General features: G+C 46.6%; 1 protein-coding gene and 1 long non-coding RNA gene across 10 annotated transcripts in view; one reads left to right on the forward strand and one right to left on the reverse strand.

Annotated features, from left to right (window-relative positions):
* AFDN (afadin, adherens junction formation factor) overlaps positions 1 to 1,278 on the reverse strand; it is a 137,824-nt gene extending 136,546 nt beyond the window's left edge. For 4 of the 8 annotated variants that reach the window (XM_044379986.3, XM_044379985.3, XM_044379984.3 and 1 more), the window contains exon 1: positions 1,094 to 1,263. In XM_044379986.3, the coding sequence (XP_044235921.1) occupies positions 1,094 to 1,198 (105 nt within the window). In that variant the 5' untranslated portion in view covers positions 1,199 to 1,263. Of the gene's footprint in view, positions 1 to 1,093 lie in introns of all 8 variants that reach the window. The other 4 variants (XM_026487954.4, XM_057310889.1, XM_057310891.1 and 1 more) reach the window with 3 other exon arrangements.
* LOC130543515 (uncharacterized) lies at positions 847 to 15,095 on the forward strand. Of its 2 annotated transcripts, none has more exons than XR_008958900.1 (2): positions 847 to 917; positions 3,533 to 15,095. It is a non-coding gene; the product is annotated as an uncharacterized LOC130543515 (long non-coding RNA). The 2 variants fall into 2 exon arrangements; XR_008958899.1 differs by lacking the exon at positions 847 to 917 and adding an exon at positions 1,643 to 1,760.
* Positions 15,096 to 23,837: the final 8,742 nt, after the last annotated feature.

Below are 23,837 nucleotides of genomic sequence, written 5' to 3' on the forward strand. Positions count from 1 at the left end.
AGGCGAGGCCGCGCCGGCGGGCCCCGGAGCTGCGGAGCTGGGCGGGCGCAGCCCCCGGCCCCCAGCACGGCCCCCGGCCCTCTGCACGACCCGCGACCCCCGCACGCCCCGGCCCCCTGCACGACCCCCAACCCCCTGCTCGGTCACCGGCCCTCCGCTCGGCCACCGACCCTCTGCACTACCCCCCGAGCCCCTACACGGCCCCGGCCCTCCCCGCAGGCCCCAGGCTCCCGCCCCGGCCCCGCCCCCAAGCCCCAGCCCGCCGGCCCCGGGCCCCTCCCCGGCCCCGGCCCCCAGCCCCCCGCCCGCGCCCTCCCCCGCGGGCCCCCGCCCCCGGCCGGGTCACCGCGGACGCCCAGCCGGCCCCGCGGGGGGAGGGGCGCCCCGGCTTCAACCTGGGCGGCCGGGAACGAATGGGAGAAAGCCTTTCTCTCCACTGGAGTTCAATTCCGGGCTGCGTTATCAGCAAATGCGCACAATTAGAACTTTCCCGATATTTACTCTGCACTCGCGGCTGGCAACCCCCAAGTTTTCAAACCCACTGAAGCAAAACACCGCCGGTCACATGCTCGCCCGAGTGACAAAGGTCCGCGCTACCCACAGTCCGGAGCGGCCGCCGACCCCGCGCCGCAGTCAGGGGACAACTCCATCGAGTCACGCCCGCCTCCCACCGCACGGCCTCCCCGCGCAGACCCCGGCCCTGCCCCCGGCCTCACGCGCGGCCCGCGACCCCGCCCCTACGACCCGCGCCCAGCCGCCGCTCGACTCCCGGCCGGAGACCTCTCTCCCCGCCCGCGACCCCGCGACCCCTGGCCCGGCCCCCGGCCCGCAGCCCCGCCCCCGGCCCGCGACCCCCGCGTTCGGCCCGCGACCCCGCCCCCGGCTTCCGACCGGGCCCGCGACCTAGTGCCGCACAGGTGACCGCGCCGCGTCCGCTCCCCGCCCCGCGGACCCCGGGGTCCTGGGGCGCGGAGCTCTGCCCCGGGGGCGGGGTCGCTGGGGGGTCCCCGCGGGGGCGCCGCCGGCAGGGAGGGGCTGCCCGAGGGGCTCCGCGGAGGGGGAGGGGTGGCGCGGGGAGGGGCAGCGCGCTCACCTCGGTGGGCTGGCTGATCTCAAACAGGTCCAGCCGGTTGGCGTTCCAGTGGTGGATGATGTCTGCCAGCTTCCGCCGCTCCTCGTCGCGGCCGCCCGCCGACATCCTCCCGGCCGCGCTCCTCGGCCCGCGCCGCCGCGGGGGTCGGGGCCGGGCCGGGTGGGACCGCGCGCGCCCACAGGTCCGCGGGCCCGGCTCTCCCCGCGCTCGGCCGCCCCGCGCTGTGCCGGGGCTCCGCGGGTTCAGCCGCCGCCTCGGGCTCCCGGGCTCCCGGCCGCCTCGGCCGCCTCAGCCGGCCCGCCCCGCGTCAGACCCGCCGGCCGGTGTGCGCCCGAGCGCCCGCACACGCCGCCCGCGCGCCCCGCCCCGCCCCGCCCGCCGTGCGCGCCCCCGCGCCCGCGTGCCCGCCCCCGCGCGCCCGCGCCGCCGCACCTCGGGCGGCCTCCGCTAGGTGCTGCTGCGCCGGCCGCCGGCAGGCCGCCGCGCGCCGGGCCGCCTCACCTCCCGCGCGCAGAGGCCGGGGGCGGGGTCCAGGGCCGGGCGGGGCGGGGCTCCGCCGGGAGGCGGGGGTTCGGACGCCGCTGGTTCGGACCAGCGGGTCTGGGTTCCGAAGGTGCTGGTTTGCAGGGTGCTGGGTTCCGACGGTGCTGAGTGTGCAGGGTACTAGGTTCGGACGGTCTGGGCTGGGTCCAAATGTGGTGGTTTGCAGGGTGCTGGGTTCTGATAGTGCTGGGTCTAAAGGGTGCTGGGTTCCGAAGGTGTTGGGTCTGCAAGATGTTGGGTTCGGACGGGTGGGGCTGAGTTCCGACGGTGCTGGGTTTGCAGGGTGCTGGGTTCCGACGGTGCTGGGTTCGACCGGGTGGGGCTGGGTTCCGACCGTGCTGGCTTAGCAGGGTGCTGAGTTCCGACGGTGCTGGGTGTGTGGGGTGCTGGGTTCGACCGCGTGGGGCTGGGTTCCGAAGGTGTTGGGTCTGCAGGGTGCTGGGTTCGGACCCGCGGGGCAGGGTTCCGACCGTGCTGGGTGAGCAGGGTGCTGGGTTCGACAGCGTGGGGCTGGGTTCCGAGCGTGCTGGGTGAGCAGGGTGCTGGGTTCGGCCGGGTGGGGCTGGGTTCCGAAGGTGTTGGGTCTGCAGGGTGCTGGGTTCGGCCGGGCGGGGCCGGGTTCCGACGCGCGGGGCCGGGCTCCGAGGGCTGGTGCTGGGTTTGGGCGCGCGGGGCTGGGCTGGCTGGGCAGGGTGGGTGTGGGCAATCAAGGGTGGAGGGCCAGCAGAGCGCCGGCAGAAAGCCCCGTGGGCGCGTTGGCAAGCACGGGGTGCTGCGGGTACTGACCTCTGCAGCAGGGCCTGTGTGTGCTCTGCTCCCTTCTCACCACGCCCGGGTTCCGCGGGGGTCTGTAGATCGCTAATGTGCCCCTTCCTGGGTGATTCCCTTTTTGTTGGGGTCCAATCAGAGCAAACCTTGTGGAGCTGCTGTCCTCGGGGGAGGATGCATTAGTATGCTCCGCGTGTGTTCCAAAGACAAGGTCTGTGAACTGCTCCCGGTGTCTGCGCTCCTGCGTCTTTGAGTCTTTGCTGTTGTCCCGGTGTGTCCCGCAGGGCGGTGTGGAGCTGGAGTGCCCAGCTCCCTTTGTGTGCGTCTACTCGGAGAATACCTCTTCTCCCAGACCAGTTGTGCCTGCAGACATGGCTCAGGCTCTGCAGAGCTACGAGAACAAGCGAGGGGCGCGGCAATGGCACCTCACCCCATGTTAAAGCCCTGAGTGCCCCAGTAGGTGTGCAGTCCTCAGATTAATTGCACTAGCAAGTTTTCCAAATTTTAGGGAGGTTTGTTGCATTAGGTGCTTTCTTTAATTGCCCCCTACGTCCCCCCCAAAAATTATTTTTGGCCCCAGAACACATTCCAACAGACTCTTTCCTCCATGCAGTGCTCACTCAGGTGAAGTTGGTTTCTTATAATATCTGTGACGCGCTGTAACCATAAGCCCTCATCTTTGAAACGCCAGAGCTAAGGAATGAAAATAGTGAGTTATATTTGACAAAGCCTCTTTATTTTTGTCATTACTCTGTCTTCCAGTGTGGAGATAATTTCTCTCTCCACCAATCGGATCTTTTCTTTTGTAGGAAAGAAGAGACCCCATCAGCCCTGCTGGGCTTTGTCTGCCGCTTCTTTTCCAGGGCACTCCTACAGTGCAGCTGCGGAAGGAGGCTTTTCAGCCCAGGAGCCGGAGGCACCAAGCCAGGGCCTGGGGCGGGGGGGGGGGCAGGGATCCTTCAGGAGTTCTGTGGTCTGCTTTCTCAAAATTAAAAGGTGGTGACTTGCAGAAAAGCAAATATGTATAAACGCTATCTTCATGTTCTGACATTCTCTTCCTTTATACCTTTAGTTTCTAAGCTTCTTTATAGACCCAAGCTGGTTTTTCTTTTTGTTTTGTGTTTGCAGTGCACGTCGTGGTGTCAACTGTCTCGCTAGATTCCACGCGCCATGCGAGTCATCAGCCACCATGCCAGCGGAGTTCTCACCATAAGAGCTTGATTCCTGATGATGCTGTCACCAGGAACCACTTCGCTCCTGAACAGTGACGCGGTCTGCAAAGCTGGTGAGTAGATTGCTGGTATCCAACGTGAGTACTTGTAGTATTGCTAGAGAAAATTCAGCATTGCTAGAAAATAAGCAGGAGCTCCCTGCAGTGTTGTTTTTATAACAAAAAATGTCTGGCATGCACGGAAGGCCTGCAGTGTGATGCAGGACACATAGAAGGCTCTTCATCTATGTTAATTATTGTAGTTTTTGTGAGTCTCATTAAAAATCCCCATTTGTATTATGTGTGAGTGGTATATTAATATCCAAACTACAACTCATAGTAGGTCACAACCAGCATGAGTTTATTGACAAAGTTGTAAAAGCAACCCGAAATCCGTAGAATACCTAGGATTCCTAAATCATGAAGAACCAGTGTATGTATGTTCAGGCCATGAAAATGTTCAGGCTGACATCCTTCCATTGTTCAAGACCTCAAGGTAATACACTGATCCCTGTGTTAATTTTGATACCACATTATAAAAATAATTAGACACGATCTTCTATTTTCAGTTACTACTGAGTTCTGATACATTTAAGAAATCAGATTTATCTATTTCATTTATCTATTTCATCTATAAATCTGTTTTAAGATTTATTTTCCACTTCATATTTAACTTTTAGGGTTTTTTTAAAGTATTCTTTTTAGTTACACTTGAGAGAGTGAGAGCTCCTGCTTAAATCTGCCCTGATCTACAAATATTTTTAAGTATCTGTCTTAAACTTTAATCTACTTAAAACCTTAAAGTATAATGTAATGGGAACAAATAAGTAATGATATTTTAAAATTCTGGTTAAACTCTAAACTTAAAAAAATTTTTTTTAATATTATGAAAACCCCGTTCTAAGACCAACCAAATGTGATAAAACTATTCCTGCCCCAATTTTCCCAAGCTTTGGAAAGTAGAAAATGCCAAGAGAAAGATTAGGAGCTTAATCCCTCTCAGAAGAACAGATGGTACAAACGTATCAACCATGTTTAGGGATCTAGAGGCCATTTAGTTCTCTAGCCACCAATAAATGTCATACTTCAGTAAATTAATTTTGAAATCTTTTAATCCTAAGATTGTACAGATCATTTTAAGAGTCCTTTTGCTAGATCTCTCAATTCAGAAGATGGTCTTTAAGTAAAATTTCAAGTAAAGGGATAAATAAAGTTACAAAGAGCAAACGTTCTCGGGTAGACAACCTTCCAGGTAGTCTCCACAAGTGGAAGTTAATCTAGTTAGTTACAGAAAGTTAGATAACCAGACTCTTCCTCTTCTGCCTAACCCATGGCTAGGAAGGTCAGTGTTGTAAATTTAAGTTTTAAAAAGAGAGAAATTCCAAAGGATTAAGTCTCCAGAAGTAAGGAGGGTATGTGCTACTTTACTGATAAATGGAGGAATGTACCTTTAAGTTCTTCCTGCATTATATTGCCATGTTCTTGATAGTTAAATTTTAGGTTACCTGTTAGAATTTTCAGGAAACAAGAGAAAGCAGAGATACAAAAAGCCCTTAAAATAGGAATTTAATCTTACCAACTCAGACATCAGTGGTTAAACACGTTTATTAGCATTTTATAAATTAAGATAATACTTCAGAAAACATGCCAAATCTTAAATAGATAAAGAAGGTATTTACACTGAATGCAAAGGAAATAGACTGTGTGTGTGTGTGTGTGTGTGTGTGTGTGTAAGGGGTTAGAGGGGAATTACAGCTTGCGACACTGGTCACTTACCCTTAATGTGTTGGAGAATTGCTTCATGTTACCTTAGTTTACTCAAGGCCCCTTGGTGCCTGGGACCTGTCTTTCTGACTCTGCTTCTGTCCCTGCTCCCCGCACTGAGCACAGCACCGTGTGTTGCGTGTAATGGATGTCGGATGAATATTCGTTGACTGGCGTGGAGGCCACCGTGGGGCACGGCACACACTCCAACGCCACCAGCCCCCTTGTGGAAGGGCCGTCTCTCAAGTGAGTAATCTTTACAAGGCTGGACACCACAGCACGGAGGCCACAGATGGTTTCCACGCAGCCTTTCACCTTTTCTCTAGGTAACAAAAGGTATAGTTCCAGACAGCGGGGCTGGAAGAGGGCGTGTTCGCCTCATCCCTACAACAGAGGTCTTGGTCTCTGGAGTGGCGTGCACATGACTCTTGCCACTGGTGCCCTTGATTCAACAGAAACAAAGAGAATGCAGGAGACAATGTGAAAGCCAGATTCTAAGGTGTAATAAACCTGACTCCTGCCCCAATTTTCATAGGTTCTGGAAAATAGAAAGTGTCAGGAAAAAGATCAGGAATTTAATAGACCTAGGAAGAAACAAATGCACAGATATATCAACCTTTACTCCCTATGTCTCATGCCCCTTTCTGCCAGACAGTGGGTATGATATATATGTATACAAACATATATATTTTATAATATAATTATATATTATAAAAATAAAATATAAATAAAATGTGTCATATAATTATTTACATAAATAATATAAAGTATATATAATGTATGCTGGTGTATAGAATATATATAATTTTGCTAGAAAACATATTTTTAAATGCAACCTCCCATTTTATTTGAATAAATGAAAACACAGACCAAATGCAGGCAACGTGGACTGTTAAATGCTTTGCAAGCAGTAAGAACTAGAGAAACCAAGAGAAGTAAATGTTGAGAAATGTGTTGTTCGTGGGAAACCTGAAAGTGGAAAATCTCTGGACTTTCCCCCAAGCATCTGCTTTATCCACTAGCATCTCTGGAAATCAAAAATACCAAATTATAGGTGTTTGCTTTTGGAAATGCAGTACAATTAAACATTTTTAAAAGTGCTGATGTTTGCACAATCTCATGAGAAGTGAAAATCTTGGCTTGAGGCTTTGGTTAAGATGGTGTCTGTGCTCGAGTTCCTGGTGCCACACACATGGCCCTGCTCTAAATATACTCTAATGATAGATGAAAGACGGAGAAAATGTAAAAATTAGAGGGTGCTTGAAACAACCAGACATCCCTGAGGATCTGCACTGGACACAAGTGCACAGGGGTGAGAAGGAGCTGGAGAAGCCATCCTGCTGGACTCAGGACCGAGAGCAGACAGATCCCACAAGGAGGTGGGGTCCTGTTGGGCGGTGGGGACTACAGTGCCCACAGGGAGGGGAGGAAACACGGATCCAGCCTTCTGACCAGGAACTGAGCTAAGCCACACTTTGGTATATGTGGATGCCTCCGCCAGAGCGACACTCCTTGCTCCAGGATGAGGGTCCCACTTGGACCAGGTCAAGGCCTTTGTTAGCCAGAAGAAGGTGTGAGCAAAGAGGCACCAAAGGAGGGGGAGAGAAAGAGAGATTGAGAGAATTGCCACCTAGGATGAGTTGACAAACCCAAAATTCCATAACACATGCACAAACCAAATGTTAACAGACCATCAAAAGTAGCAATTGAAAGATAAATTGACTCCAGGCTAAAATTAACAACTCAGGAAACGACAGACATTGGCGAGGATGTGAAGAAAGGGGAACTCTTACACTGTTGGCGGGAATGCAAGCTGGTACAGCCACTCTGGAAAATGGTATGGATGTTCCTCAAAAAATTAAAAATAGAACGACCTTACAACGCAGCAGTTGAACTACTAGGTACTTATGCAAAGGATTCAAAAATAGTGATCCAAAGGGCACCTGCACCGCAACGTTTACAGCAGCAACGTCCACAGCAGCCAAACCATGGACAAAGCCCAGATGAGGTCCATCGACAGATGAATGGATAAAGAAGATGTGGTGCATATGTACACAATGGAATAGTACTCAGCCATCGAAAAGAATGAAATGTTGCCATTTGCAACGACGTGGATGGAACTAGAGGGTATTATCCTGAGTGAAATGAATCAATCTGAGAAAGACAATTGTATGATCTCACTAATATGTGGAATTTAAGACACAAAAGAGGTGAACATAGGGGAAGGGAAGGAAAAATAAAATAAGATGAAACCAGAGAGGAAGCCAAACCACAGGAGACTCTTAATCATAGGAAACAAACTGAGGGTTGCTGGAGGGGAGGCAGGTGAGAGGGAGTAACTGGGTGATGGGCATTAAGGAGGACACGTGATGTAATGAGCACTGGGTGTTATATGCAACTGATGAGTCACTAAACTCTACCTCTGAAGCTAATAATACACTCACTATATGTTAACTAAATTGAATTTAAATAAAAATTTTTTTAAAAAGATGAATTCACTCCGGACAAAAATAATGAAGCATTCTAAAAAGAGTTTTAAATAAATACCTAGGAAACTTAAAGAAATATATGATAATACTCATAAAAAGACATAAGAAATTGTGAAATAAAGAACTGGCAGAAATAAAACAAGTGTATATTTAAAAAGAACCAACTAGAAATCCTAGAGATGATAAATGTAGGGATTGACAAAAATGCAATAGAAGAAACATGCTCAGAAACGCATCTGGAAAGTAGAATGGAAAGAGATTTTTAAAGACAGGAGTCCTTTGAGGGACAAGGACAATAGGCTAAGGATTCACTCTAATCTAATTAGAATTCCGGAGGAATGAAGGAAATGACAAACAAGCGTAATTAAAGCGATAAAAGGTGGGAATGTTCCAGAATGTCAGAAACACATGAGTCTGTAAATTAAAAGTGCTTCCAAATCATCCAAGCAGGATGAAGGAAAGTAAACCGACCCCTGATACAGAGTTGGGAGCCTGCGGGGTAAAGGTCAACGTGGAAACGTTAGTAGTTACCTGCGAAGGGACTGGAAATGAAGGAAGAGGAATGGAATCCAAGAGAGGGCCTAGAAAACATGCCCTTGTTTTTAAGGGACAGACCGCAGGTGAGAGAGCGCAGGCGCACACGGGGGCACGCACGTCCAGCCACTCCTGCTCACCCTACTTCACACACCCCTGACCCTTGAACAACATGGGTTTGAACTGGGATGGTCCGCTTACATAGGGGTTTTTTACAGTGCGGTACGATAAAGGTATTTCCCTTAAGATTTTCTCAATACCATTTACTTTAGCGTACTTGATTATAAGAATACCTAATGTAATGCATACAACGTACAATATGTGTTAACTGTTTATGTTATCGAAGGCTTCTGGTCATCAGTAGACCATTAGTAGTTAAGTTCTGGGGGAGTCAAAAGTTACACACATATTTTTGACTATGAGGGGTTGGCGCCCCTAACCCTTGCATTGATCAAGGGTCAACTGTGTTCTAAACACCCTATTTCAGTAAAACCACTTCCTGATTGCTGCCGCTGGCCAGGAAGGCAAGTGGGTGAGTTCTCTCCAGCAATATCACTATAACACGGCTGAGTGCAAACGGCCCAGCGGACAGGAACCTCTGTAATTGTAGTGATGTGGCTGGATTAGAGCTGAGATTCCAAAAGTTGATGGACATCAGAGTTTCCTAGGGAGGTTTTGACTGTGCTGTAACTTTGTTAGGATAGAAAACTTTCAGCCCTATCCATGGGCATAATAGTATAGAGAGCTCCCCTGCCTCTCCACCGCTCCCACAGTCATCACAAGCCTGCTTTACGTACCCTCTACCCTCTTTCCTCCTCCCTGGATTATTTTTAAATGGAAGTCAGACATTATTTAATTTCATTCCTAAGTGTTTCCAATGTATACTTAGAAGACAAGGACTGTTGGGGGCCCTGGGTGGCTCAGTCGGTTGAGCGTCCGACTCTCGGTTTTAGCTCAGGTCATGATCTCAGATTTGTGAGACTGACCCCCGTGATGGGCTCCACGCTCAGCCCGGAGTCTGCTTGAGATTCTCTCTCTCCCTCTGCCCCTTCCCCTGCTCACACGTGCCTCTGCGTGTGCACTCTCGCTCTCAAATAAATCTTTAAAAAACCAAAGAAAAAAGACAAACCCTGTCAAAAATGCATATTTTTCTAATAGCACTATCATAACTTGAAGACAAACAAATCCTCCTCAACTCCACGTTCACATTTCAGAGGACTTTTTAAGCCTACACGTTCCCTCAACCCAATCCTAGACACGGAGTCAGGATCGAGAATCTCCCTGAGTGATTTTGATAGGTCTGATAACCGCTGGCTTAGATGGTCCTGTAGATCCTTTCTGACCTTCAGACTGTGACTTTTCCAAGGTCACACAACTGAAGTCACACCTAGGTGAGACTGTCTCCATTATGTCACAGAACCAGCATGGGAATCGGGAGTCTCTTAACACTAATTATAGGACAGTGAGTGGACCCTTGCAGCTCTCTGGGACTCGGTTTCCTCTGGTGAAAAATAAACATCATGGTGGTGACTACCTGACTGTCCAACGTACAGAGCTGTTACACAGTTCAAATTCAAGTAAGGCGCATGAACGTGCTCGCCAAGACTCTGTGGCTGTGGAGATGTCATTCTAATCTGAACGTTGGCATCGTAGGGTTAAAAACGTACATGACAAAAACGGGGGTGCAAGCAAGGTTTTTCTAATAGACTTGAAAGTGAGTGAGACAGCACAGAAGTATTCGTGCTTATGGATGTGGAAAAAAGAAAAATTGTAAAATTGTAACTTTTTATGCATATTTTTAATTATTAAAATGCACTACGTTAGAAATTCCATTTGTTCAGAACATTGCAGTGAGCCTCTAAAGCCTTGGGAGGGTTTTGAGCATTAGAACGCTCTAATGAATATCTGACCGGGTGCTTGTGTTTTGCTATGTATTATTACAATTGTTTTCATCACAACGCAATGTAACGAATTTGGTACATTATGTACCGTGAATTTTTAAACTATAATTCTGTATGTGGGAGAAAACAAGTGCTCAGCTATCCTTCCCAAATTACTAAGCCACCTTTCCAGTTGTTTCCATCTCCAAGACTCAAGTGTGTCTTACTGCCAATCCCCTCCTTTCCCCTCTTTCTCCAGCCTGCCATCCCCCACCCCCACCCCATCACATGCCTTCTCCAAACGCTGGACCAGGGGGCTCCTCGCTCTGATTTCAGGATTGTCCTCACTCCCTCCTTTCTCATTTTGCATGTCCTATGCGTTCCTAACCCTGGCACTTCTCTTTACCCTCAGTACCCTCCTGTGATTTTGCTGCACCGTCCCTCCTATCTCAAACCCATGCGAACCTCCTAACACACTATAAATCATATCATAGCTGCGATCACCCTAATTACACCCTCGCATGCAGTCAGTTCAGCCCGGCTCACTTTGTTAGCATAGTTCCCTACTATTTCACAGGTGAATGCCAAACAAATCTTTCGCCTCTCCATCTCACAAATTTGCTTCCGCTTCCCACATCTTCCCTCCACTGGGAATATCCCCTCTTCTAGCCAACAGTTGAAATCCTAACCATCTCCCTAGACATCCGTGCTGTTTGCTGGTTTTGGTTTTCCTGTGGTAAGCACAGAGAATTTCACCTTCCACCCCTGTGATGTTAGGCATGGCTGTGTGACTTGTTTTGATTAATGAAATGGTGCAGAAGCAGTGTGTCACTTAAGAGCCAGTGAGTGACCAGCCAGCCCTGTTTTCCCTTGCCACAGTGCCTGGAAAAGTCCCAGTCTCAGAAGCAGCCCAGTCTCAGCCACAACCAACCCTGCAGGGTCACTGGGTCCCACAGTGGGTGTGAAGCACTAGAAAGTGGGGGCTGCTTACTACCATGGGACAACTTGCCCCACCACGGAAGTGCTCCCCCGCTAACCACAACTGGGGGGGCACTCCAGGACCCCCATGTCACCCCATCCCTCTGTTTGCAGTCACACCCCAGCATGATGGAAGAGCGTGGACTGAGGGTCACATAGACCCAAGTTTGAAAGCCACACTATCATTGGCCATTAGTGGTCAAGTATCTTTGTAAACCCCAATTGTCTTATCTACGTAATTGGCAGGCTGCTGAGGATCCTGAAAGGTTAAGCGAGCTGCAGTCCTATGAGCTCCGCCCTTAATGAGATCCCTCTCTCTCCCTAGTACTGCAAATGCACAAACCTTAAAGTAATTTCAGAGAATAAGATTTATTTTTCCTACTATTTGTAGGGCACTTACAAGACTACACAGACAAATTTCTCTGTCCAATATTTTCACCAAAGTATCATCTCTCTTTTTTTAACCTTTTTAAAGATTTTTAAGTAATCTCTACACCCAACATGGGGCTCGAACTCACAACCCAGAGATCAAGAGTAGCATGGTCTACTGACTGAGCCAGCTGGGTGCCCCCAATCTCTTTTAAAGTAAAGCACAGATACATATGTCTTTTTCAGGTAGTTAATAAGGCAAAACATAACTGTGTAATTAATTTGGTTAAATTATTATGTAGTAATATTCTTGTCTTTCTAGAACAAATTTTAGGTGGAATTTTCACAAGAGAAGTCTATTTAAAAACAATTCTCAGAAAAGTAAAAAAAATAAAATAAAAAATTTTTGTTATTCAAATGTCTTCAATTACCCTAGACCTAAGTATCTATTTTGAAATATATGACTATTTTTGATTTCAGGGGTTTTTGTTTGTTTAATACAGATTTGCTTAAGTATTAAGGACAAAATGAATAAATATACCATCATTATAGAGTAACTTACATTGTAGACTAGATGAAAGCAGTTTGTTGTTTAGATACTAAATTCTTTAAAATAATTGCATATTAATACGTACTGAGACCGTGATGCTTTCACTAGAGTAGCATAAAGCCTTAATGTGGTTAGAAATACACTATTAGCAGAACAGTATTAGGTACTATATAATTTCAATAAGTCATGGTTGCAATTTCCATGAGAAACTTAAGACATCATTAGCATCTTTTAAAACATTAATCTCAGCAGCAAGTTTTGAGAGAATTTTCTATGATTTTATCCTTTCATTTGGATTGGGATGCCAGAAATTGACCCCTTTGGTTCAATAATAAGATTTTTTTTCAAGGAGGAGTTTTTAACTCTTATTTTCCCCACAGTTATTAAATAAAGAAGACAAGATTACCATTTGAATTTCAATTTATGAATATAATGAAGTGGCAATAGAGTAAAAAATTAAATGTTTAAAGAGGCTGTAGCCAAGAGTATACATAACAAAGTATCCAACAGGTGTATGCCCAGTTATGGGTGAGGTAATCCTGTCCTAGCTAAAAACAGTTTCTTTAAATACAGAAATTCACAAAGAGATGTCCATTCAAAGACTAATGACAAATGGTATTTTTTTTTTTTTAGTTTAATAATGTGGTTATTTGTTGCAAGGCAATTATAGGGAGTGGCAAAACAGGGTGAGTTCCATCTTTAAAAAAGCACATTCTAAATACTTCTAGTCTTGTATGATTTTCTACACCATAAATCCACATTTTCACAAGTGACCTTTATTTCCAAGGTCATGTGGTCTATGGATTAATATGAACACAGGTTAATAATTTAAGCCAGGGATCAGCAAACTACAGCCTGTGGGCCAGATCCAGCCTGCCTTCTGTCAATCAAAATGAGAGGTGACACATGGCAAAAAGCTCATTTTAAAGCCCTGATATAGACAGTATTCACTAGCAAACAGGGACAAAGTTACAGAAGTAAAAGAAGAGGAGGTGTCCACTTCTCATCAGTTAAGACTTGACTTCACTCTACTTGCCTTATTGAAAACAGGAAGTTGTGAGATTTCACAGCTTTTCTGGGAGGGCAACGATAATTAGTCCGGAAGAAAGTGTTCTAGTCCAAAATGAGAACTCAGTATTTGGAGATATTTGTAATCAGAGCACCTTCCGACAGATCCAGTAACGTGACTCTACATGAAATCACCTGACATATTTGGGGCATTTTATAAACAAGGCGTTGGAGTCCAGAATCAACCCCAGACTAGGTCCCTGAGGAGACAGCTGTAGGGACAAAAGCGGAATTATTGTTTTAGTTTGCAACTGCATTTACTTAGCTGTGTATCGGTTCCATGTGTTTTTGGGGAAAGCACAATGATGAATTAATGAGCGTCCTCAGCTGGTCCTAGGAGAAGGGCACAGAGCACAGACCAGGAATTTCGCCACATAAAAGCGAAAGCCCGGACCACCCTTTCCTGGGCATTCTGCCTTCAGGTAAGAAATTCAGATGAGAAGTACAACAGTATTAGGAATCCTGGTTGGTACCCTCTGTTTCCCTGCCCCTTCCTTGCCGGGAACCCAGCTGACTACTGTGCTTGGTAATACTCTCTCCTCTGAATGCACATATCCTTGTCATTGATGTTTCTCTTCGTATGGGACCCTTCTAATCTTTGTAACTTTTATGTTTAAGTCACCTAAGTGTACCAGCTCAGTTAATGCAACACAAACACACCAGTTTATAGAATAAAACAAAACAATGGAATATTCCTAACACCCCAGTGGCCCCACTTAGGTCTCTTCTCAATGAGTCCCCTTCATTCCTTGTCAAAGTTAAACACTATTTCCTCATATCCCAGGTTAATTTGTCTTGTTTTTGAACCGTATAAATCAAAGTCCGGGCGGGGGGGCGGTCAGGATCCTTCAGCTTAGATGTGTGTGGTGGCTTTTTCATCGCAATTGCTGGGCACCATCCCATCCTATGATCGTGAGGTAATTTCTGCGGATAGGAAGCCTTTGGATGATTGCCGACTTCTGACTGTGGGGAACAGCGCTGCCCTGGATAGTTTTGTGGGCGTCTTTACGCGCACCGTGAGTAAGCATGCTGGTGGGGTGTGTGCCTTGGAGCGGCTTGCTGGGTCGTTGGGACACGAGCGGACGTGTTCAGCGCCACCAGCCCGGGGTCAGGACTGCCCTTGGTTCTGTCTGGAGCCATTCTGGTGCCCAAGTAGTGATGTTTTATTATTTTAATTCTTGTTTTTGTGAGAATGACCGTCTCGTCACATATTTACGGACTGTGTGGATGTCCTATTTTGCGAAGTGCCTCTTGAAGTCTTTTGCTTATTTTTCTGCTCGGTCATCTGTCTTTTCTTGATCGGTTTGTGGCAACTAGTGACACGTCCGGGGTGTAAACTTCCTATCTGGTGCGTGACCGCTCTGCGACTCACCTCTGCACTCTCTCAACAGCATCCTGTATTCTTCACTTTCGAGTAGTTTCCAACTTGAATGTAGTCTGCTGTATGCCCCTTCCTTCCAGGGTGAGCGCTCTTTTATGTCTCATCCGGGAAATTGTCTCTATCCTGTTGCCGCAGAGGTTTCCTCTTCTATCATCTTCTCTCAATGTTTTACCCTTCGCATTAGATAAATGGTAGGCTCGGCATTAATTGTCATGTACTGTTCAGGGTAGGAGTTATGTTTTATATTTTTCCATGCTGATTATCCAGTTTTTCTGAGCGTCACTATTAAAAAGTTCCTGCCACTGCTCCGAAGCGGAGCCAGCTTTGCCATAAACCTTGTGTCCACATGTGTGTGAGTCTGTCTCTAAACTAATTATTCTGTTTCTTTGGTCTGCTTGTCTATTGCTGCACAAGAAAATGCCCTAATTACCAAAATGTTGTAATAAATGTTGCTATCTGGTAGACTAAGCCCTTGTACTGTGTTCTTTTTATTTAAAGGTCATCTTGGCTTTTCTTGATCCTTTCGGTTTCCATGTAAATTTTACAATCAGATTGTCTGTTACCACAAAAAATTGTAGGGATTTTTATTGGCATGGCATTGGATTTACAGATCAATTTGGAGAGAATTGATATATTTATAATAAAAGCATTTCTAATCCATGCACGTGGTATATCCCCCCCCACCATCTTTAACTTTTCTTAATAATGTCATATAGTTTTCTCTATGTAGCCCTTGTGAATCTTCTTTTTAGATTTAATCTTAAATATTTGATTTTTTATGCTATTATAAATAGTATATGTTTTACTATTTCATTTTCCAGCTGTTTATTGCTAGTGCATAAATACAGATTTTAAAATAGTGACTTGTGTTTATTATTTTATTTTTATTTTTATTTTTTAAAAGATTTTATTTATTTATTTGACAGAGTGAGACAGCCAGCGAGAGAGGGAACACAAGCAGGGGGAGTGGGAGAGGAAGAAGCAGACACCCCACTGAGCAGGGAGCCCGATGCGGGGCTCGATCCCAGAATGCTGGGATCACGCCCTGAGCTGAAGGCAGACGCTTAATGACTGAGCCACCCAGGCCCCCAGTGACTTGTGTTTAACAACATTGCTAAACTCACTTATTCATGCTAATAACTTTTGTTTTCTACATACACAGTCATATCAACTGCATATAATGGCAGGTTTATTTCCTTTTTTCTGACCCTTATATCTTTATTGAATTGGCTGTGATGAATAAAGGTGGTGATATCAAAACCTTGTTTACTTCCTTATCTGGGACCGAAAGGTTTCAACATTTCACTAGTAAATGTTTTTTTTAATACCTTTGTCAAAATAGTGATGTTCGACTCTATTCCTACTTTTTAAAAAAATACCCTTCACCATAACAAAGGAGTACCACTCCATTCCTGGTTGCTGAGAGCTTTTTTTTTTTTAATCATAAATGGGTTTAAGTTCTTTCAAATGCTTTTTCTTCATTAATTCTATGATCATATAATTTTCTTCTTTTTAAAAATATTATTACTATTCTACCCCCAGGAATGAGCCCCAAATTTTGAGATGTGCTACCCTTTTTATACATTCCTATATTTGATTTGATAATATTTTATGTGTAAATCTTGCATCCATATGCATGAGGAAGATTGGCCTATCATTTTTGTCTCTTATACTGTCTTGTTAGATTCTGAGGTCAAAGCTATGCCAGTCTCATAAAAATTATTGGGGAGTGTTTCCCTTTTTCTATTCTCTGATTTTCCCAACCCCCCCCCCAAAAATCTGATAGAATTTCTAGGGCCTAGAGTTTCATTTTGGGTGTGAGTGGTAAGAGTGGGGGAGTTTTAAGTGTAGAAGTTCTCTAAGTGTTATAGAGCATTCAAATTTTCCATTTCTTCTTGTGTCAGCATTGGCAAGCTTCCTTTTTCTGAAATTACATTCAGTTCATCTAAATTTTCAAATTTATTTGCATGATGTGCTCATGAAGTGAGAGATATGTATGGGACCTGTAGTGATGTCTCTCACTTCATGATTGACATTGATTATTTGTGCCTTGAGGTCTTTCAGTTTCATTAATCTTTTCAAAGCACCAAGTCTTGGTTTTACTGATCTGGGTGGACCATGTGAAAGCCATGGAATTATGGGAAAGGCAGGTGTCTCGTTGAGCACTGTGAGAATGGAAAGTGGGCTCTTCTATACTACTGCAGGAAGTCCAACAGCTTTTTCTAGTAACAGCTTTGTTGAGATATAATTCATATACCATAAAATTCATCCTTCAAGGTGTGCAGCCAGTGGATTTTAGTATATTCCGAGTTGGGTAACCATCACCCTATCAATTTCAGGACATCTTCTTCACCCCGAGGACGAACTCTATACCCATTAGGTGTCACTCTCCATTTTGTCCCAAACTCTGCAACCCTAGTTAACCAGTCATCTTTCTGTTTCTACTTTTATGCCCGTTCTGGACATTTTATATAAAAAGAATCATACCATATGTGGTCTTTTGTGACAGCTTCTTGCACTTTGTATAATATTTTCAAGGTTTATCTACATTGTGGAACAGCTTTTTTTCTAAATGATAAAAATTAGCACACAAGTTCTATATGATCAAAATATAACTATGACTATTGCACAATATAGACTTATTTATCACTACCTTATATGCTTAATAGAGTGCAAATTAACATGAATTTTATAGATTAAAACATTCTCATCTTAGTTCATTTGGCTGACAGAAAAAAAATCAAGGATAATGTTGTACAATTAATATTTCAAAATATACTCTTAGCCAATGAAAAAGTTATTCCTAAATTATTAAATATAATTTTTAAAATCAGATAACATTTTTGTTGGACATAATTATTAAATTGAAAAGTTTTAGTTAGAAGTAGAATGTAACATATCTTGCTTTTCCTTGTTTTCATATCTTGCTTTTCTATACAAATTAAAAATGTAAAACTTCACAGCTAATTTAAGAAGCTTTAATTTGGAAACATTTATGTTTGAGTTTTATCGAGATGCCAGGATTCTATTCAAGTCTGGAAGGAAACATTTACAAAACATACATCTGGGAGGGGAGAAAAAAGGATTAAATGGATATGTGTGGTTCATTGTATGTTAATTATACCTCAATAAAGTTAGAGAAAAAGATTCTACTTATCTGCAGCCCAAATCATGTTATATATATAGCAAATGTCGTATGCTTGGTCAGAGTGGTTTCCTGTTGTGGTTTTCACTTCTTGAGGTGGTTGAATTCAGGAAAAATCTGGCTACTTTTTTCTTTCTGATCCTTTTTAAGACATTTAATTTTGGCAATTTTGCCTCTTTTTTTAAAAAAAGGGGGGGGCACCTGGGTGGCACAGCGGTTAAGCGCCTGCCTTCGGCTCAGGGCGTGATCCCGGCGTTGCGGGATCGAGCCCCACATCAGGCTCCTCCGCTATGAGCCTGCTTCTTCCTCTCCCGCTACCCCTGCTTGTGTTTCCTCTCTCGCTGGCTGTCTCTATCTCTGTCAAATAAATAAATAAAATCTTTAAAAAAAAAAAAAAGAAAAGCTTTAGTCTACAAATTCAGGAGTCCCTCTTTAAAAAAAAAAAGGGCATGTACAGCATAAACATTTTAGAAGTAAATCAGAATAATCAACACTGGGAATAAAACCATGCATTTCAATTGTGTAAAATCTTTCTTCGTGTCTAAAAATAAACTATAATTCTTTTAAGCTTAAATACAACTTTAAAAAAAAGTATTTCCTGGTTAAAAAAAAAATCACCCAGGAATGCACATATAACAATGACTTATAAAATTTTTTCAGACCCAGATTAATTTTTTATGTTAGATTACCAAATTATCAAAATGTATGAATATAATATTATTGGCTTTACAAGAAAGAAAACTACAGTGTGCCCAAATTCAAGTGCCACCACTGAAGTGTTAAATGTCACATGATCTGAAGAGGCGATGGACAGAGGTGGTTCCTGCTTTGCCTTGCATTCCAGAGCTGGGACTGAATACTCGAAGGATGTCTCTTAAACACACCACAATTCTGATTCTACTGCTGGTTTACTTCTGTGTTTTGTGTGCTTCATCTGAAAAATGCAGGATGATAATGCTAGACATGGTTAAAAGGATCGATGATAATAGGTCTGTCAATGTTAAACATCCCAGGTATAGGCATGATAAATTCAGGAATTTGCGGTAATAGCGCCTTTTATCTATGGATTAACTATGCTCTTATGTGGGAGACTGCTATCCAGCTGTATGGTAGGGAGATTAGCTTAGAGTCAGACCCACCCAGATGTGAATCCTGATTCTTCAACTGGATAAGCTTTATGACCTTGATCAAGTTGGTTGCCATTTAAGTGTTGCATTTATGAATTTGTGATAAGTGGAATATTATCCACTGTTCAGAGACAATCCTTCATGGCTCTCTGGCTTTCTGCATGTTTTGTGGGCAGTGGCACTGACAGCTTTTGTTAGGACCACCTTTCCCAGGATGGTGATAGAGGAAACAGCCTTGGGAGACAGGAGTGTCCTCCTCTATCTTATCTGTAAGGGGCGGATTTTTTTCACTGGCCTGTGCAATAAAGATAATATCTCCTGGGGGGCAAAGAGTAGGTTATAAAAGATTGAGAGTTCCTAGGCTTGGAGCTGGTCAGCTGTGGCACAGACCTACTGCATGTGCAGCATCTCCCAAGATCCCACAGCACCCTGGGGGCCTGGGAGAACAGGGGGTGGAGGTGGTCGTGAAACTCACGTCCTGCTTTGCTGGGAGCAACAAGCCCTCTGTCTCTGAGCCAAGAGGCTTGTGTCTTCTGCCGGCATCTTTGGGCACTGTGCCAGGCTAACCTGTTACTTGCAAGAAGGGTGAGCCCTCACATGCTTCCGGTCGCCAACCTGCTGTCGGTGTTATTATCATGAGAACTAGAAGAGGTGCTAGATCGCCTTGGCAAATGCTAGTCCCTCAAAAGTATGCGTCCTTCCTGACATCTAAAAATCGTAAGTATTTGTCAACCAATCATTACTTTTTTTTTGGTCAGTTGGTACTTGTAATTATATCTAAATAACACATTCTGAAGCTGTCTACAGGACAAACAGATGAAAAGTAAATGCAGTTTTTTGCATTTTTCTCTTTTCAAGTCAACTATTTAGATACTTCCAAATGATAGACTAAAACTTACACGTCTGTGTAGGTTGCCCCAGTGTCTGGCATCGGTTTGTATTTAAAATCTTATCCATCAAAAGCACACTTTGTACAGGATAGCAAATGTTTTTAAGAAAAAAGATGATACCAAAGAATGTCCATTGCTCATAATTCTGTTTTACTGTGTTTTTTTTTTTAAGATTTATTTATTTGAGAGAGACAGAGCGTGTTCGCATGAGTAGGGGGGAGGGGCAGACGGAGAGGGAGAGAAAATCTCAAGCAGACTGTACACTGAGCGTGGAGCCTGACACGGGGCTCAGTCTCATGACCCTGAGATCAGGACCTGAGCTGAACACCAAGAGTAAGATGCTTAACCGACGGAGCCACCCACGTGCCCCTTATGGTGTTTTCATACTGTAGTTTGCAGGAAATAGAACACCCAACTATGACCGGATTATGAAAAGAAAACGAGAGATAGAAACGGGCTTCTCAGGCTCACCGAGTTACGGAGCTATGACACGGTAGTAGTGATGATGCATTATTTTTCAATAACAAATTCTGCCGAGACACACTAATACTGTTGTTTTCTCTTGTGTTTCCAGTTCCTATTTGAAAAAAGGGCAGAATCCCCTTAACTTTTATATTCTCTCCCTCCCTTACTGGATGTCTGCCAATATTGCATACTGATGATGTGTGGTAACGTTACTACCCCTACAAGAGTTTACAGTGTTTAAACATTTTTACCAGAGCTTTTTATAAAAATTTCACAGGGAAATTATGAAATATTAAACCACGTGGAATAGCACTTCTTCTTTGTCAAAACATCTTCTAGTAACTTCTGTTTAAGGAAAGCCTCCAAACCACCAAGTTCTCCTTAATGTTTAGTTTCACTGAAAAATGGTTCTATGGTGTGTTTCTGGAGATTTTCTTGCAAGCCCTGCTCCCAGAAGATGTGTCCTCAGATGTGATTTTCAGTTTGTTGGCGAAGACTTGAGTTCAGTTCAGTTTGTGACAAATTGCCCCCAACGAAACTCGCTGCCCCGTCTCTGTTTATGCTTAACGATGGTTATGGTTTCTTGCTGGGGAATAAACAACAGGAACACAAAATGTAAGGCATATTTGTTGGCTAGGAAGAGTGGATGCCGATGCTGTCTGGCCATAACAGATGAGAAGTGCCTGATGGAGGCAGGCAGCGATGACTTCCACACCTGCCCTGAGTTGAGATCCTGTATGAACGTTGCTTACTTTGCAAATAAGTCAGGACAGGTCGTCCTGCTGTTGCCACTTCCCATGGCTTGATGTGGGCTGGTCACCTGGTCGTTTTCTCCACACCTCGGACAGTGTCCTCACCTGTAACGGGGCTGTTAACCCTGCTCCCTATGATAGCGTGAGAACCAAGCAGACGGACAGCATTGGTGGCCGCCAAATCTTTGTTTTCTGCCCCTCTTCTGAGCCCTGCGCCTTCCTAGCCTCACAAGAACGTCTGGGCACAGTGGGTGTCGTGCCAAAGCAGGAGGAGGCCACGTTTAAGGAGCTCTGCTTACGTTCCTCCCCTCCCTTGACCGACTGTGCTTTTGTCACTGAGCGGGAACTTAGCTGAGCCAGCATCCAGAGGGGTGGAGGCCTGGGGTCCCCTTCCAGGGCCAACGTCTGAGCATGTCATGTTTTGGGGCTGATGTATTTGGGACTGCGAGAGTGGCTCTGTGGGAGTGGGCGCCACCAGAAGCCACGGCCTTCCGTGTCACCGCTCCCCCGCAGGCCTGCAGGAAGGAGCAGCCGCAGCACGTCCCAGCACCCCATCCTCACTCTGCTGGGGATGAGCAGCTGATCATCGAGGCCAAGGAGGGACTGGATCGACGCCGTGGGGGCGGCCGAGATCCGGGAGGGAAGTAGGAGTGAAGGACACGCAGCTGTGTGTGTCCACCTCAGTCAGGGCCCGTCCCTGCCCCCACCCTGTGTCTGTGGCGATGGCCTCCTGCCAGCACTTGGTTCCTAGATGTCTGGATGCTTCCCCCACCCACCCCGCACCACCCCGCACCCACCCCGCACCCTACTAAAACACACACGAGAGCTTTGTTGAGACATAATTCGCACACCATACAAAGTGCACTACCCGAGGCTTGGTCCGTTCGGGCAGCTGGCAGCACAGGCCACGCGAGCACTGTCTCCAGCCTGGAATGGCACCTGCACCTTAGCAGCCCTCGCACCGTGCCGGGTCCCTCGAGCCCTAGACAGCCACAGATCCGCTTTCTGTCTCCACAGAGAAATCTCGCGGAAACAAGATCCTGCAACGTCCCACCCGCTCCTGTGTTCTCGAACCCTTCCCACACCCGTGGAAACGGTCCCTCCGTAGGACTCCTAGGTTCAGCTCCTGCGCCTGCCTCCTTTTCCAGCGGGAACCACAGTGGTTCGGAGCAGGAAGAAGTCTCCCGCTCTGGCTCTGAAGACGGGGAAATGCCATTCACACAGACAGCAAAGCGGAGGCAGGCCTGGCCGACATGAGCAGGCCACGCTCCCATCAGCGATACCAGGCAAGCAGAGAATGATACCATGGTGCAGGAACGTGGGTGACCCTGTGGCTCAGTCCCAGGCCCGAGGAGAAACTCCAGGAGCCGCATTTCTTTCCTTGCCCTTCTTGAGTGATGTGAGACCCCCAACACCCCCCAGAGCCTCTGCGAGCCCCTCCCCGCCTGCCTCCCTCACTTCCCCCATGCTTTTCCCTCCCTCTGCAGGCTCTTCCAATGCCCTTCCCAGCCCTGTAGCCTTGGGCATTCATCACTGCCGAGGCCGGCTCTGGTCTCATAAGCTCCAGAATCGGGTTTGCAGAGAGAGAAGTCAAGGTGCACAAGAGGTGGATAAAGGCATGACCCTCCGCAGGCCAGGGCCACCCTGCATTACAGCGTTCCCCGTGGGTGCGGAGGTGAGAGGAGAGTGCGTGATCCCTGGGGCCCGCATCTAAGAGGTAGGTGGGAGAAGAGAAGCCCACAGAGGAGGGTGACAGTGGCAGAGAGGGAGAACACGGTCCAGACAGCACAGCTTCCAGGGATGAGAGGGAGGAGGCTGGGGCGGGTGGGGTCTCTCAGGGAGGCCAGGCCGTGCTATTGGCCGCACTCGTCAGTCAGGAAGCAAGGGTCTACTGGGGGGACCGGGAGGCCCATGTTAGCTGTCCGAAGTCTGAATGAAAGGGAGGAAATAGAAACAGGAAGTGTCACGTCTCTGGAGGTTTGCTGGTGAAGGCGGCGGAGCGGGGAACTCGGGGTGCAGGGATGGATGAATCACACTGGTGTTGGGGACGGAGACCGGGCAGGGGAGAGGAGGGCCAGGGTGAGGAGGCCGGATGTACCAGGGTGCTGCTCTGCTTCCCCTCTTCGCCGTGGCCGCCTGGAGCCCCGTGCGGAGCCTGAAGCCTCAGTGTGGAGCCTGGGGGTGGGGGTGTGGAGCAGGTGGGTGTGGGGTACAGAGCTGGTAGGGGGGCAGTGGATGGGACAGCACAGGGGCCACAGCCTGATGTTCCCAGTCTGCCCTTCCCTGGACTCTCTCCTGGTCCTGAAGTTGTTTTCACTTTCTGTCATTACTTACCCGGCATGTTTCATAGTCCACAAGATAAGATTTGAAATCTATTAAAGGAAAATACGGCAAGAAGTGTGAGGAGGAAGAAGCAAAGACTCCAGAAAGCCGAAACCACAAAGGACTTCAGCCACGGGAGCCTGGAGCCCCTCTCAGGTCAGTGGCTCGAGGTGATACGATGTACCCCAAACTTCCTTTCTTCACAAAGGCGCTGAATCACACACATCAGAGGAAGGTTAAACTGTCATCTGTTCAAGAATGCAAAAAAAGAAAGTTTCACATATTACAAACCATCCCAAATGGTTTTACAAATGTCAGCCTTTAGAAAAATGAATTGTATGAAACAGTTCACTCTCCAATACTGTCAACCAGTACAGTGCCAGGACAGCGTGAAAGGAATGACATCTTTGCAGAGGTCTGGGCTCAACGCTCGCGGGAGGCAGCAGAGGTGGGAACCTGGGTGCTGAGGGGCACAGGGCCCGCACCCAGAAGCCGCCCTCTGCCTGCGC

The sequence above is a fragment of the Ursus arctos genome, unplaced genomic scaffold, assembly GCF_023065955.2.
Source record: "Ursus arctos isolate Adak ecotype North America unplaced genomic scaffold, UrsArc2.0 scaffold_13, whole genome shotgun sequence".
Lineage (NCBI taxonomy): Eukaryota > Metazoa > Chordata > Mammalia > Carnivora > Ursidae > Ursus > Ursus arctos.